Raw genomic sequence first — 15,668 nt, 5'->3', positions numbered from 1 at the left:
GCTGATCTGCCTTACAAGAAATACAAAAGGACATTCTTCAGGCTGAAAGCAAATGACCCCAGAAAATAATGTGAATTCATATGAAGAAAAGTGTTAGCAATTATTTGAATAATTATAAAAGACAATATGACTACATATTTCTTATTTCCTCCCTTATTTAGAAAGCAACTACATAAATATCTATAAAATTTTATTGTTGGGGCATTACGTATTTAATATATTTTACTATGACAACACAAAGAAATGAGTGGGAATAAAGATATAAGTAGGGTAAGGAAATAAGACCAAATGTTAACTTAAATCTACAGGAATAAATGAAGAAAACCAAAACTGATGAGAAGGCTAATTATATGAAGCAATAATTATAACCATGTATTGTTGAGTGTTTAAATATATGTAGGCACGGGGCGCCTGGGTGGCGCAGTCGGTTAAGCGTCCGACTTCAGCCAGGTCACGATCTCGCGGTCCGTGAGTTCGAGCCCCGCGTCAGGCTCTGGGCTGATGGCTCGGAGCCTGGAGCCTGTTTCCGATTCTGTGTCTCCCTCTCTCTCTGCCCCTCCCCCGTTCATGCTCTGTCTCTCTCTGTCCCAAAAATAAATAAAAAACGTTGAAAAAAAAAAAAATAAATAAATAAATAAATAAATATATGTAGGCACATGTATAATGAGCATAGCAAAAAAAGAAAAAAGGGAATCAAGTCAATATAGAAGTAAAACTTCTGCAATTTACTGAAAGTTCATATAAATCTGAAGTAGCTTCTAATAAATTAAGATGTATAATTGTAAGCCCAAGAACAACCATAAAGAAAATGAAGAATATATAATTTTAAAAATTATTTAACAATTTAAAATGGTATACTGTAAGATATCCATTTACAAGACCCAGCAATTCCACTTCTAGGTATATACACAAAAGAAGTGAAAGCAGGGACTTGAGCAGATACATATATACCAATGTTTACAGTATTATTATTCAGAATAACAAAAAAGATGGAAATAACCCAAATTTTCATCACCTGGTGAATGGATAAACAAAACGTGGTAAATCCATAAAATTGAATATTATTCACCCATAAAAAGAATGAAATACTGATACATGCTACTACATGGATGAACACTGAAAACATTATGCTAGTAAGCCAAACACAAAAGGACAAATAATGTATGACCTTATTCATGAGGACCCTAGAATATGCCAAGTCATAGAGATAGAAAGTAGAAAACAGGTTATTAGGGGTGAGCGAAAGGGGAGTTAGTGTTTAATGGGTACAGAATTTGTTTAGGATGATGAAAACATTCCAGAAGTAGACAGTGGTAATGGTTACACAACACTGTGAGTGTACTTAATGCCACTGAATTGTACACTTAAAGATGATTAAAACGGCAGTAAACTTTATGTTATGCATATTTTACCACAATAAATTATTGGTAAGGGGGGGGGGATGAAATTCTCATACATGCTACAATATGGATAAATCTTGAAAATATTCTCCTAGGGGGCACCTGGGCGACTCAGTCGGTTAAGCATCTGACTCTTGATTTCCGCGCAGGTCATGATCTCACAGTTTGTGAGTTCAAGCCCCGCATTGGGCTCTCTGCTGTCACCGCAAAGCCTGCTTCAGGTCCTCTCTCCCTTTCTCTCACTGCTCCTCCCCCCTTCAAAAATAAATAAACATTAAAAAAAGAAAAATATTCTCCTAAGTGAAATAAGCCAGACACAAAAAGACAAATATTATATGATTCCACTTACATGAAATACCTAAGATAGGCAAATTCACAAAGACATAAAGTAGATTAAAGATTACTAGGGACTGGGGAAGGAGGAAGGTGGAGTTAACGTTAAAAAGTTAGAGTTTTTGGGGCGCCTGTGTGCCTCAATCAGTTAAGCGTCTGACTTCAGCTCAAGTCATGATCTCACGGCTTGTGGGTTCAAGCCCCGCATCGGGCTCTGTGCTGACAGCTCAGAGCCTGGAGCTTGCTTCGGATTCTGTGTCTCCCTCTCTCTCTGCCCCTCCCCCACTCACACTCTGTCTCTCTCTCTCTCTCTCAAAAATAAATAAACATTAAAAAATTTTTTTAAAAGTTAGAATTCTGTTTGGGGTGATGAAAAATTTTTTGAAGTAGATTGTAATGATGGTTGTACAACACCATGAATGTAATTAATGCAATTGTACATTTAAAATAATTAAAATAGCAGATTTTATGTTATATATATTCATTACCACAATAAAAAATAAATTCATTAAGTTTCAAAAGATATTCACTTAGGATAAAAAAAGTAGTAAAGGAGGAAAAGTGTATTTGAAATATGTAGTCATGGACATGTAGAAAACAAAAAGCAAAATATCAGCTATAAATCCAACAATAACGTCAACATTGGAAAGATGAATGGATTAAACAATAAAATCAAATGGCAGGGATTTCAGACTGAAGTTTTAAAAAATATCCAACTACGTACTGTTAACAAGAAACACACTTTAGATTCAAGGATACAAAGAGGTTGAAAGAAAAGGATGGAAAAAGATATACCACGTAAACAACCATAAGAGTACTATCTAGAGTGGCTATGCCAATATCAGACGAAATAGACTTTAAGACAAAAAACAAATATTACCAGAGATAGAGGGATATTTTATAATGATAAAAAAGCTAATCTATCAGGATAATAGAACAATTATAAACATATATAAGCTTAAAAACACAGTCCCCAAAATACATAAAATGAAAGTTGACAAAACCGAATCAAGAGATACATAATTCAACAATGACAGTTGAGCATTTCAATACCCCACTTTCAATAAAAGAAGTAGGCAGAGCATCAAAAAGGATAGAGAAGACCTGAACAACACTATATTACCTACTAACATAACAGACATCTATACCATACTCCACCCAATAGCAACAGATACACCTTCTTCTCAAGTGAACACAGAACATTCTCCAGAATAAAATATATTAAAAAGCCTCAGATTTAACAGAATTGAAGTCATAGGAAGTATGTTCTTCACCTAAGTGAAATTAAATTAGAAATCAAGTAGATATGTGGAAATTAAACAACACACTCCTAAATAATCAATGAGTCACAAGAGAAATTAGAAAATACCTTGAGCTGAGTGAAAAGGAAAACAACATACCAAAACTTATAGGATGGAAAGCAATGGTTAGGGGAAATTTTATACCTATAATAATACTAAAAGAGAAGTAAGATCTCAACTTTCCATATTAGGAGAATGGAAAAGAAAGAGCAAACTAAATCTAAAACAAGCACAGAGAGGGAAAGTCATAAAGATTACAGGGGAAATTAAGTTAAATAACTGAAATACAATAGGAAAAAAACAATAGAACCAAAAGCTGATGCTTTGAAAAGATCCAACAAATTGACAAACATTTAGCTAGACTGACCAAAAAAAAGGAAAGACTCATATTAGTCAAAATCAGGAATCAAAGATGGAACATCATTACTGACCTTTGGAGAAAAACTATTCCTAAAAGACTGGAGATCTTGGGGCACCTGGGTGGCTCAGTCGGTTAAGTGTCCGACGTTGGCTCAGGTCATGATCCAAACGGTCTGTGAGTTCGAGCCCCGTGTCAGACTCTTTGCTGACAGCTCAGAGCCTGGAGCCTGCTTCGGATTCTGTGTCTCCCTCTCTCTCTGACCCTCCCCCATTCATGCTCTGTCTCTCTCTGTCTCAAAAATAAATAAATGTAAAAAAAAAAAAAAAAAAAAAAAGACTGGAGATCTTGTGTCCCAGCTAGATGTCCCTGTATAAATCTCTCTACACGTACATTTTCATATCTACACAAGATGAAATTGATCAATACCAGTCATTTTCAAACTGTAAGCAAGCTAATCATTTTTTTCAAACAAAATCTTACAAGGATATACTACTTTAAAAAATTATTAATGTCTAACTTCTCTAAAACAAGATGAGTATCTTAGAGGATTGCGGCTAAGTCTCCTTTTCCTTTTAGAGGAGATTCTGAAGTTTTTCTGGTAGAACCAGAGAGCACCACAGAATATAGTTCCTAAATTACTGAACCAGACGATCTATGAAGATTCTTACAGCTGTTTAGTAAAGATTCTTACAGTGTTTAGTAAATTATCTTGTTAAAATTGCTGTTATACACTCTTATGTGGATCCTGAGAAACGTAACAGAAACCCATGGGGGAGGGGAAGGAAAAAAAAAAAAAAAAGAGGTTAGAGTGGGAGAGAGCCAAAGCATAAGAGACTGTTAAAAACTGAGAACAAATTGAGGGTTGATGGGGGGTGGGAGGGAGGGCAGGGTGGGTGATGGGTATTGAGGAGGGCACCTTTTGGGATGAGCACTGGGTGTTGTATGGAAACCAATTTGACAGTAAATTTCATATATTAAAAAATAAAAAAATAAAAAAAATAAAAAAAATAAAAACTGAGAACAAACTGAGGGTTGATGGGGGGTGGGAGGGAGGGTAGGGTGGGTGATGGGTATTGAGGAGGGCACCTTTTGGGATGAGCACTGGGTGTTGTATGGAAACCAATTTGACAGTAAATTTCATATATTAAATAAATAAAAAATAAAAAATAAATAAAAAATAAAAAAAAATTGCTGTTATACAATTCATTCTATTTCCACAAGATGGTGCTAATACATTCCAGTTACCATTAAAATAGGTCTTATATATGATCAACTTTATAGTTAATAATTTTATGATAGTCTATGATTATATAATACCTTTAACTTTTCAAAGTCCTATTATGTCACTTATGTCATCTTCATTACAAGCTTGTAACACAGATAATACTGTACCCATTTTTCAGATAAGGACAATGCAAGCACATTGTTAGGTGAATGACACAAAGTCACACAATTGATTAGTAACAGATTTTCTACTGCTAGCTCTGTGATCGTTCTTTAGATCACATTGCCTGCCCATAAATAATACTGCTGGGGCACCTGGGAGGCTCAGTTAAGCATCCGACTTCAACTAAGGTCGTTGAGTTCAAGCCCCATGTCAGGCTCTGTGCTGACAGCTTGGAGCATGGAGCCTGCTTCAGATTCTGTCTCCCTTTCTCTGCCCCTCCCCCACTCATGCTCTCTAGCTCTCTCTCTCTCAAGTATAAATAAACAAAAATTTTAAAAAATACTAATAATACTGTCAAATTCTCAAGATTTTGGGCTGAGAATAAAGGGAAAATAAAGGGATAAACATTAAGGAGCATTAACTGATGCATGGCATCTGGGTGGCTCAGTCAGTTGGGTGGCTGACTCAATTTCCACTCAGGTCATGCTCCTGCAGTTTATGGGTTCGAGCCCCACATTGGGCTCTGCACTGACAGTGTGAAGTCTGCTTGAGATTCTCTCTCTCCCTCTCTCTCTACCCCCCCACCTCTCTCTCTTTCTCTCTCAAAATAAGTAAATAAACTTTAAAAAAAACTGATACAAATTTTCATTGGGCTCATATACTGAATCATCAATATTTGTGCATAAAATACACTTCTATTTCCTTTGTTCTTTCCTTATTAGAAGACCTCTGGTGGGGTGTGTGGCTGGCTCAGTCAGTAGAGCATGCAATGCATGATCTTGGGGTTGTAGGTTCAAGCCCCACATTGTGTATAAAGATTACTTAAAAATATAAAATCTTTAGGGGCGCCTGGGTGGCTCAGTCAGTTAAGCAGCCAACATCGGCTCAGGTCATGATCTCGCGGTCCGTGAGTTCAAGCCCCTCGTCGGGCTCTGTGCTGACAGCTCAGAGCCTAGAGCCTGTTTCAGATTCTGTGTCTCCCTCTCTCTGACCCTCCCCCATTCATGTTCTGTCTCTCTCTGTCTCAAAAATAAATAAACGTTAAAAAAATTTTTTTAAATAAAATCTTTAAAAAAAAAACAGAAGACCTCTGGTAATATATATTCCTGTATAAGCACAGTAAAGGCTAAGCACTGATAAATAAAAATATCTCATAAATACTTACCTTATTGTAAACATAATAGCTATTTTGAAACCCAACATGGAAATTTCTAACTAATCTAGTTCACTACCTCTAAGCACTATGAATTTAGAAAACAGTAGCATAATTTTTGCTAAATTCTCCTCTTTTGATCCCATGAGAGATGCAAGAAGTTTTACAGAAGCAGGAAAGAGACACACATCCCATGCAGAGTAAAAACTATTCCTAACTAATAGGAAGCAACTCACATTAGCTACCAATTGAGTCAGGTTTTAGATTAGCTTTAGAGAAATTAAAAGTGGTGTTAGAGGGCACGTGGGTGGCTCAGTCGGTTGGCGTCCGACTTAGGCTCAGGTCATGATCTCGTGTTTCTTGAGTTCAGGCCCCAGCCTGCTTTGGATTCTGTGTCTCCCCTCTCTCCGCCCCTCCCCTGTTTGTGCTCTCTCTCTGTCTCTCAAAAAATGAACAAATGTTTAAAAACAATTTTTTTAAGTGGTGTTAGAAGACCTCAAAAATTACTCCTCCTCTAACATACTGTCTACCTAATCCAAAAAGTCTAGCACACTACGTCTAGATTGTGGGGTTTTTTAAAAGAAAATATAAACTCTAGGGGCACCTAGGTAGCTCAGTTGATTAAGCATCCGATTCTTGGTTTTGGCTCAGGTCATTATCTCCCAGTTCATGGGTTCAAGTCCCATGTCACATTCTGCGCTTACAGCTGTGGAGCCTGCTTAGGATATTCTCTCTCTCTCTCTGCCCCTCCCCTGCTCGCTCTCTCTCTCTCTCTCTCAAAATAAGTAAACATTAAAAAAAGAAAATATAAACTGTAATCACGGTCTCAGAAGAACGCTGAAGAAATCACGCATGCTTTCTTTGGATTCTGAAGGGGAAAGGGCAGCACAGAGCTCTCGCACAAAGGGTTGAGAAATACTCCCAATTTAACCTACAAAGAACTTGTCAGGAATTTATAAGCAATCTCTGACCCATAGGTCAAAGAAATAGGGTCATTTATATTTCATTTATTAAGATCAATTAGATTATTTTTTATAGAACACCTTCAGGGCTTTATCCAATTCTCCATGATTTTGTTCAATTCAAATGTCTTCTGTCATCTTCTCAATCTATTTCACTGTCTCTAACAAGAGATCACCAAATCAGAATTGTCCCATGTATACTCTTTGGCTTGGTTTCATTCCATTAATTTTCCTTATTTACAGTCCATTTTGAAAAAACTCCTCAATTCCTTAAATCCTCCAAATGCATTTCAATGATTGTCATGTCTTCCTTGTCATTTAACATATTAAAAAACCTTTTAAGAACTATTTGTGGCACACCTTGGTGGCTCAGTTGGTTGAGCACTGGACTCTTGATTTCAGCTCAGGTCATGATCTCATGGTTTGTGAGTTCAAGCTCCACATTGGGATCTGCACTCAGCACAGAGCCTGCTTGGGAATTTTTCTCTCTCCCTCCCTCTCTCTCTGCCCTTCTCCCCACTAAAAATAAATGAATAAACATTTTTTTAAACTTTGAAAAATGTTAATACTGAACATTTATGAGTGTGGGATTACAAAGGACTTTTACTTACCATATATATTTGTAACATTTAAATTTTTATAATTAGCATATATAACTTCTTTAGTCAGCAAAGAAATTTTATTTTATTTAATCAGCAAAGAAATTTTAAACATTCCTACTATATCCACTATATTACCCTTTCATTTTGACAGTTTTCCTCTATATTTAATTTGCCACAATTAGCAAATAGGTCTTCTTACAGCAAAAGGAAAAAAAAGTGAGCCTCCCAAGTGTTTCCCAACCAGTAGCTCCAAGTAACATAGTTGAATGATTTAGAAAAAAACTACTAGACATAAAAGAAAAATTATCCATGATTAAGAATATGACTAAGGTAGAGGTTAGAGTGGGAGAGAGCCAAAGCATAAGAGACTCTTAAAAACTGAGAACAAACTGAGGGTTGATGGGGGGTGGGAGGGAGGGGAGAGTGGGTGATGGGTATTGACGAGGGCACCTTTTGGGATGAGCACTGGGTGTTGTATGGAAACCAATTTGACAATAAACTTCATATATTGAAAAAAAAAAAGAATATGACAAAGGTTTGGGATTAAAGTCCTTTTCTCCCAGGGAGAAAAAATATCTGTAAAATCTCTGCAGTAAATCAGTGTAACCACGAAGCCTTTTGAGTTAGACTTATTTGTATTTGTTTGGTTTACAGTGCTTCTTTTAGAATACTAATTAGTTACAGTGCAATTTCTGTACACCTTTTATAAAAAGCCAAATTTAACATAATATATATACAAATTGTTAGGACTTTAAAAGATCAACACTACATTTAAATTCCACCAGGACAATTGAAATCCCCTAGATTGTGGAAGAAAGAAAGTTCTGTATCTGTCAATAGTCTCTTCCCATCTACTTATGCGTGTCTTATGCTAGGAGCAGAGAGCAGAGCTCAATAGGCAAGAACTACAAAAGGGGAGGAGTTGGAGGGAGGAAATTTTTTTTAAAGTTTATTTATTTTTTAATAATCTCTACACCCAACATGGGGACTGAACCACACTTCAAGATCAAGCGTCATATGCTCTTCCAACTGAGCCAGCCAGGTGGCCCAAAAAAATGCATTTTATTAAACAAAAGAACTCTTAAATATTATTTCCAAAGCTAGCATTCTGATTTCAAAGACCTCAAATTTTATATTGAACAGAGTCCTAACTAAATTTGTCATTGAATACACTGAGGTGGGTACCTTGATTCCTATAGTAAAGTAACCTAAAGGATTCCCAAATTTCATTCATAATTACACCAAGATTCCCTTAATCTGTGGACCTCTAATAAGGGGACATGATCAAAAGAATGTGGCAGAAAAGACATGGTTCTTTATAGACTTTGATCACTCTTTACACTTTAAAAAGTCTTTTACATAAAAAGTTATTTGCATAAATATTTGGTTAGAGATATATACACCTGTGATTGCTATAATCTTAAAGTCCATATATGTATTATTTTGTTAGTGGCAAATGTAATTTTCACCATAGTCAAACTAACCCTGAAAATATCTCCAAATAACCAGAACTAACCCTATACTGAGAATGGAGAAACATTTAGTGAACTGATTTGATGTATTTCACTCCATAATCTTTTGAGGTCCAAAGCACCTTATGTGACATCTCCAGAAAAATTCATTTTTCACATAAATTCATTTAACTAGCAATTATTAAGTATCTACTATGTGTCAGAACCTGTGCTGTGCCTAGGTATTTGGCCAAAGACAGAGTTCTTGTATACAGTTGTTATATTTTTACGCTATTCCCTTAATATTTATAGATTCAACACAACAGTATAAATATTAGTATAATACTGATCATATAGTAAGTGCTAAATATATACTTATTTCAATGATATTAAAATACCAAAATTCACTTAAGACTAACAATTTTAGGGGCGCCTGGGTGGCTCAGTCGGTTGAGCATCCGACTTCGGCTCAGGTCATGATCTCACGGTTCGTGAGTTCGAGCCCCATGTTGGGCTCTGTGCTGACAGCTCCGGGCCTGGAGCCTGCTTCAGATTCTGTGTCTCCCTCTCTCTCTGCTCCTCCCCTGCTCACACTCTGTCTCTCTCTCAAAAATAAACAAAGATTAAAAAAAATTTTTTTAATTCATGTCTTTAAAAAAAAAAGATTAACAATTTTAGCTGATCCTGATCCTATTCTCACCCATCTACCTTACACTCTGGGGTTGGCGGACAGCAATATGTACCAAAACAAAAATTTTTTTTTAATTCCATGTTCTTGATGGTGATACAAAGGAGGAATTAAAGAAGAACATACACTTCTGTTATATCAATAATAGAATACATTTTCCTATCAACTGGCAACATGTAAGAATAAACAACACATGTTAAAGGAATAAATAAATTTAGCATGTTGGCTTTTGACGTCACAGAATGTTTAAACTGACAAAGTACCATACAGTAAGTATTAAGTGAACTGTATGATATCCCTAAATTTTTTATTTATATTACCTAAGCCAGAAAGAACTTTCATCATATTTATTCTGCTTGTAGGCTTCTATTCCAAAGTTGTAACAGAGAATATGAAGATATCCAGTCTGCAATAATAAAAAAAAAAGTCAGATTCATGATTTAAAGTATTCTGTGCATCAAAATAACCCAATCTTCCTTATCAAAACCTCCAAAATTATGTAAAGAGGAGTTACAAAATATTCATGTTGAGGCATTAGTTATATATGGAAAGTACAATACATTACTATTAGAACTTGAAAGGTACTTTGTAACAGGAAATGGGAAACCTAATCATTGCCTAGCAAAACAACAACCTCCTCTGCAGGTTGCCAAATCCAGTAAGAGGCATTATTAGGTCAGCGAGTATAGTCAAAAGAAAAAAAAATCACCATGGAAGGGGATTTTTTTAGAGCAAGACAACTTTTAAAAAATTCTAAAGTTTTGGGGTGCCTGGATGGCTCAGTTCGTTCAGCGCTCAAGTCTGGCTCAGGTCACGAATCTCACAGTTTGTGAGTTCAAGACTGACATGGGGGGTCTGTACTGATAGAGTGGAGCCTGCTTTGGATTCTCTCTCTCTCTTTCTCTCTCTCTCTCTCTCTCTCTCTGCCCTTCCCCTGCCCTCTCTTACTTGCTCTCTCTCAAAAATAAATTTTAAAAAATTCTAAAGTTTTGAAATGCATCCAACACAAGTCATAGGACTTATTTAATTTAGATATAGCTTAATGAACCTTCTTTAACAACAAAAATATTCATTTTTTAATGTTTATTTTTGAGAGAGAGAAAGAGACAGAGTGAGAGCAGAGGAGGGGCAAAGAGAGAGGGAGACACAGAATCCGAAGCAGGCTCCAGGCTCCACGCTGTCAGTCAGCCCCGACATGGTGCTCAAACCCACAAATCGTGAGATCATGACCTGAGCTGAAGTTGGAGGTTTAACCGACTGAGCCACCCAGGCACCCCCACAACAAAAATATTCTTTACATAAATTACCACTAAGATAAAAGTAGAAATGAGTATGTGAATGGTGCCATTGGAAAATACTTTTTATGGATTATCAGCATCTTTGTGCCTGCATCAATGCCATATCGTACATAATTTTCATCTGTCAAAATACTAGGAAATAGAATAAGAGAAAAATTTTTTAATTCTAAAAATTTATCCAACTATCCCTTCAATATTTATAGACACCATCTCTCCAAAATCTGATATACCCATATAATGGAATCCTTTATGAGTTTTACCTGAGACTACAGAAGCAGACCTTCAATTACGAATCCAAGATCTGAGGCAAGTTATTCATAAGTAATGTATAAAGACCTGTCTTCCTTCAAAAAAGTTTCCTTTTGAATTACAGTACATTCAGAAAGAAATTCAATATGCATGCCTGAGCACTTCAGACCTACTGTATATTTGAATCTAAAATAAAGAACAGTCTTGGTAATGTGGGACTGGCAAGAATCCAGAAGTACTTAAATGCATTCTTGACACTTCAGCAGAAAAAGCTTAACCCATTACATGCCCCAGATCCCACAGGTTCACACACCAATTATACAGCTATACTGGTATAATGCAGCTCACATCCATTTACTACAGAGAAGCCTGCAACTAACTTGTACAGGAGAAAATGGAAAATAAAACTTTCTATGAACATCTAATTGTACTGAGTCTTCATTCAGTTTCCTTAGTATTTGTCTCAGCCCTCACAATACCTTCAAGTATACCTACGTTAAATGTTACTTCCTAGGAACAAAAAAAAGAATAGAAAATAATAAACTTACAACAACAAAGCTACAAAATACTAAAATATCTTTCAAGAGACTCACAGCTTATTTTCAATGTAATGACAAGAAAAATCTTTTTAACTACCAATACTGCTCCATGCACTCATTTATACATTCAATAATAAATATTTACTAAGCATCTCCTGTCTATCAGGCACTATTTTATTTTATTTTTTCAACGTTTTTTATTTATTTTTGGGACAGAGAGAGACAGAGCATGAACGGGGGAGGGGCAGAGAGAGAGGGAGACACAGAATCGGAAACAGGCTCCAGGCTCCGAGCCATCAGCCCAGAGCCTGACGCGGGGCTCGAACTCACGGGCCGCGAGATCGTGACCTGGCTGAAGTCGGACGCTTAACCGACTGCGCCACCCAGGTGCCCCTATCAGGCACTATTTTAGTCATTACAGATAGATCAGCAAACAAAACAGACAAAATGGGGTATGAAGTATTAAAATTCATAAAAATAGGTCTTTAACAAATATGTTCCACTGCCCCTGGGAAGATGGTGGCATAGGAGGACGCTGGGCTCACCGCATCCTGCTGATCACTCAGATTCCACCTACACCTGCTGAAAGGGCGGGCCTACACCAGCCGACTCCATCTTGTTCTGTGTTCTCCACCTTGAGTGACTATGTCCCCGACATGACCCCTTTTCCGGGAAAATCACAGAAACCTCAGACTGCGCCTCCTCCCCTTGAGTAACCTCCCGCTCACCCGTTCCTCACCACTTCCTGATCAAAACACGCCCAGCGACCTGCGTAACAGGACTCCGACCCTTCCCCAGCCAATCAGCCGAGGCCACGACCCTTCCCCAGCCAATCGGCTGAGGCCACAGCCATTACCTCACCAACTGCCCCTAGACCCCTGTAAAACCTTTGTGCTTTTGAAACTCGCTCTCTCTCCCTGGTATCTCATCGCTGCGTCGGTGCAGGTAGGGGATTGAGCTCGAGCTATCTCGAATAAAGGTTCTTTTGCTTTTGCATCGGACTCGGCTCCCTGGTGGTCTTTGGGGATCACGAATTCTGGGCATAACACTGCCTAAATAACCCAGAAAACCACCAGAAGACTAGCAGAACGGAGTCTCCGGAGCCAAGGGCAGAGGAGAGGCCCACGAAAGAGGGTAGGAAGGGCGGGGAGGCGGGGAGGTGGTGCGCACTCCACGGACTGGAGGGAGGGAGCCAGGGGGGAGGGGCAGCCCGCCGGCCAAGCAGAGGCCCTGAGTCTGGCTTGCAAAAGGGGAGGGGCCAGACGAAGTGTGTTCTGACAGCAAGCGGGCTTTAACATCTGGAAGGTTCTAAGTTGACAGCTCTGCTCGGAGAGCGGGAAGGCTAGAGAACAACGGGAGGGAGAGTTGTTGAGGCCCCGACGACAGAGCTCAGCTTGGTGGGGAACAAAGGCGCTCAGCAGCGACATCTTCCTCGCCCATCCCCCAGCCAAAATCCCAAAGGGAACCAGTTCCTGCCAGGGAACTTGCTTGCTCCGCGCAAACACCCAAAGCTGCGCTTCTGCGGATCCATCCCTCCAGCGGCGGGTCTGACTCCCTCCCGGTGCCACAGGGTCCCTCCCGAAGCGGATCTCCGAAGGATAAGTGAGCTGAGCCTGCCCCTCCTGCCCCTGTGCACCTTGCCGATCCCCCCAGCTAATACGCCAGATCCCCAACACCACAAGCCTGGCAGTGTGCAAGTAGCCCAGAGGGGCCACACCAACCCACAGTGAATCCCACCCCTAGGAGAGGGGAAAAGAAGGTACCCACCAGTCTGACTGTGGCCCCAGCGGTGGGCTGGGGGCAGACATCAGGTCTGACTGCGGCCCTGCCCACCAACGCAAGTTATTCAAGACAGAACAGGGGAAGTGCCCTGCAGTTCCGCACCACTCCAGGGACTATCTAAAATGACGAAACGGAAGAATTCCCCTCAAAAGAATCTCCAGGAAATAACAACAGCTAATGAACTGATCAAAAAGGATTTAAACAATATAACAGAAAGTGAATTTAGAATAATAGTCATAAAATTAATCGCTGGGCTTGAAAACAGTATAGAGGACAGCAGAGAATCTATTGCTACAGAGATCAAGGAACTAAGGAACAGTCAGGAGGACCTAAAAAATGCTATAAATGAACTGCAAAATAAAATGGAGACAACCACGGCTCGGATTGAAGAGGCAGAGGAGAGAATAGGTGAACTAGAAGATAAAATTATGGAAAAAGAGGAAACTGAGAAAAAGAGAGATAAAAAAAATCCAGGAGTATGAAGGGAGAATTAGAGAACTAAGTGATGCAGTAAAGAGAAATAATCTACGCATAACTGGTATTCCAGAGGAGGAAGAGAGAGAGAAAGGTGCTGAAGGTGTACTTGAAGAAATCATAGCTGAGAACTGCCCTGAACTGGGGAAGGAAAAAGGCACTGAAATCCAAGAGGCACAGAGAACTCCCTTCAGATGTAACTTGAATCGATCTTCTGCACGACATAGCATAGTGAAACTGGCAAAATACAAGGATAAAGAGAAAATTCTGAAAGCAGCTAGGGATAAGTGCTGTAACATATAAAGGGAGACCGATAAAACTCGTGATGGATCTCTCTACTGAAACTTGGCAGGCCAGAAAGGAATGGCAGGAAATCTTCAATGTCATGAACAGAAAAAATATGCAGCTGAGAATCCTTTATCCAGCAAGTCTCTCATTTAGAATAGAAGCAGAGATAAAAGTCTTCCCAAACAAACAAAAACTGAAAGAATTCGTCACCACTAAACCAGCCCTACAAGAGATCCTAAGGGGGATCCTGTGAGACAAAGTACCAGAGACATCACTACAACCATGAAACCTAGAGACATCACAATGACTCTAAACCCATATCTTTCTATAATAACACTGAATGTAAATGGACTAAATGCTCCAGCCAAAAGACACAGGGTATCAGAATGGATAAAAAAACAAGACCCATCTATTTGCTGTCTACAAGAGACTCATTTTAGACTTGAGGACACCTTCAGATTGAAAGTGAGAGGATGGAGAAATATTTATCATGCTACTGGAAGCCAAAAGAAAGCTGGAGTAGCCATACTTATATCAGACAAACTAGACTTTAAATTAAAGGCTGTAACAAGAGATGAAGAAGGGCATTATATAATAATTACAGGGTCTATCCACCAGGAAGAGCTAACAATTATAAATGTCTATGCACCGAATACTGGAGCCCCCAAATATACAAAACAACTACTCACAAACATAAGCAACCTTATTGATAAGAATGTGGTCATTGCAGGGGACTTTAACACCCCACTTACAGAAATGGATAGATCATCTAGACACACAGTCAATAAAGAAACAAGGGCCCTGAATGATACATTGGATCAGATGGACTTGACAGATCTATTTAGAACGCTGCATCCCAAAGCAACAGAATATACTTTCTTCTCGAGTGCACATGGAACATTCTCCAAGATAGATCACACACTGGGTCACAAAATAGCCCTTCATAAGTATACAAGAATTGAGATCATACCATGCATACTTTCAGACCTCAATGCTCTGAAGCTTGAAATCAACCACAGGAAAAAGTCTGGAAAACCTCCAAAAGCATGGAGGTTAAAGAACACCTTACTAAAGAATGACTGGGTCAACCAGGCAATTAGAGAAGAAATTAAAAAATATATGGAAACAAACGAAAATGAAAATACAACAATCCAGACGCTTTGGGATGCAGCGAAGGCAGTCCTGAGAGGAAAATACATTGCAATCTAGGCCTATCTCAAGAAACAAGAAAAATCCCAAATACAAAATCTAACAGCACACCTAAAGGAAGTAGAAGCAGAACAGCAAAGACAGCCTAAACCCAGCAGAAGAGAAATAATAAAGATCAGAGCAGAAATAAACAATATAGAATCTAAAAAAACTGTTGAGCAGATCAATGAAACTAAGAGTTGGTTTTTTGA

At 38.6% G+C, this 15,668-nt stretch overlaps 1 protein-coding gene across 1 annotated transcript in view; it reads right to left on the bottom strand.

Annotated features, from left to right (window-relative positions):
• TEX11 (testis expressed 11) overlaps nucleotides 1-15,668 on the bottom strand; it is a 252,528-nt gene that overhangs the window by 189,240 nt on the left and 47,620 nt on the right. The window contains exon 9 of the mRNA XM_081792399.1: nucleotides 9,959-10,044. Within this exon, the coding sequence (XP_081648525.1) occupies nucleotides 9,959-10,044 (86 nt within the window). The remainder of the gene's footprint in view (nucleotides 1-9,958; nucleotides 10,045-15,668) is intronic.

This window comes from Panthera onca, chromosome X (genome assembly GCF_046562875.1).
Source record: "Panthera onca isolate mPanOnc1 chromosome X, mPanOnc1 haplotype 2, whole genome shotgun sequence".
Lineage (NCBI taxonomy): Eukaryota > Metazoa > Chordata > Mammalia > Carnivora > Felidae > Panthera > Panthera onca.
Note: the sequence above shows the minus strand (reverse complement) of the source record. Positions and strands in the feature narration are given on the sequence as shown.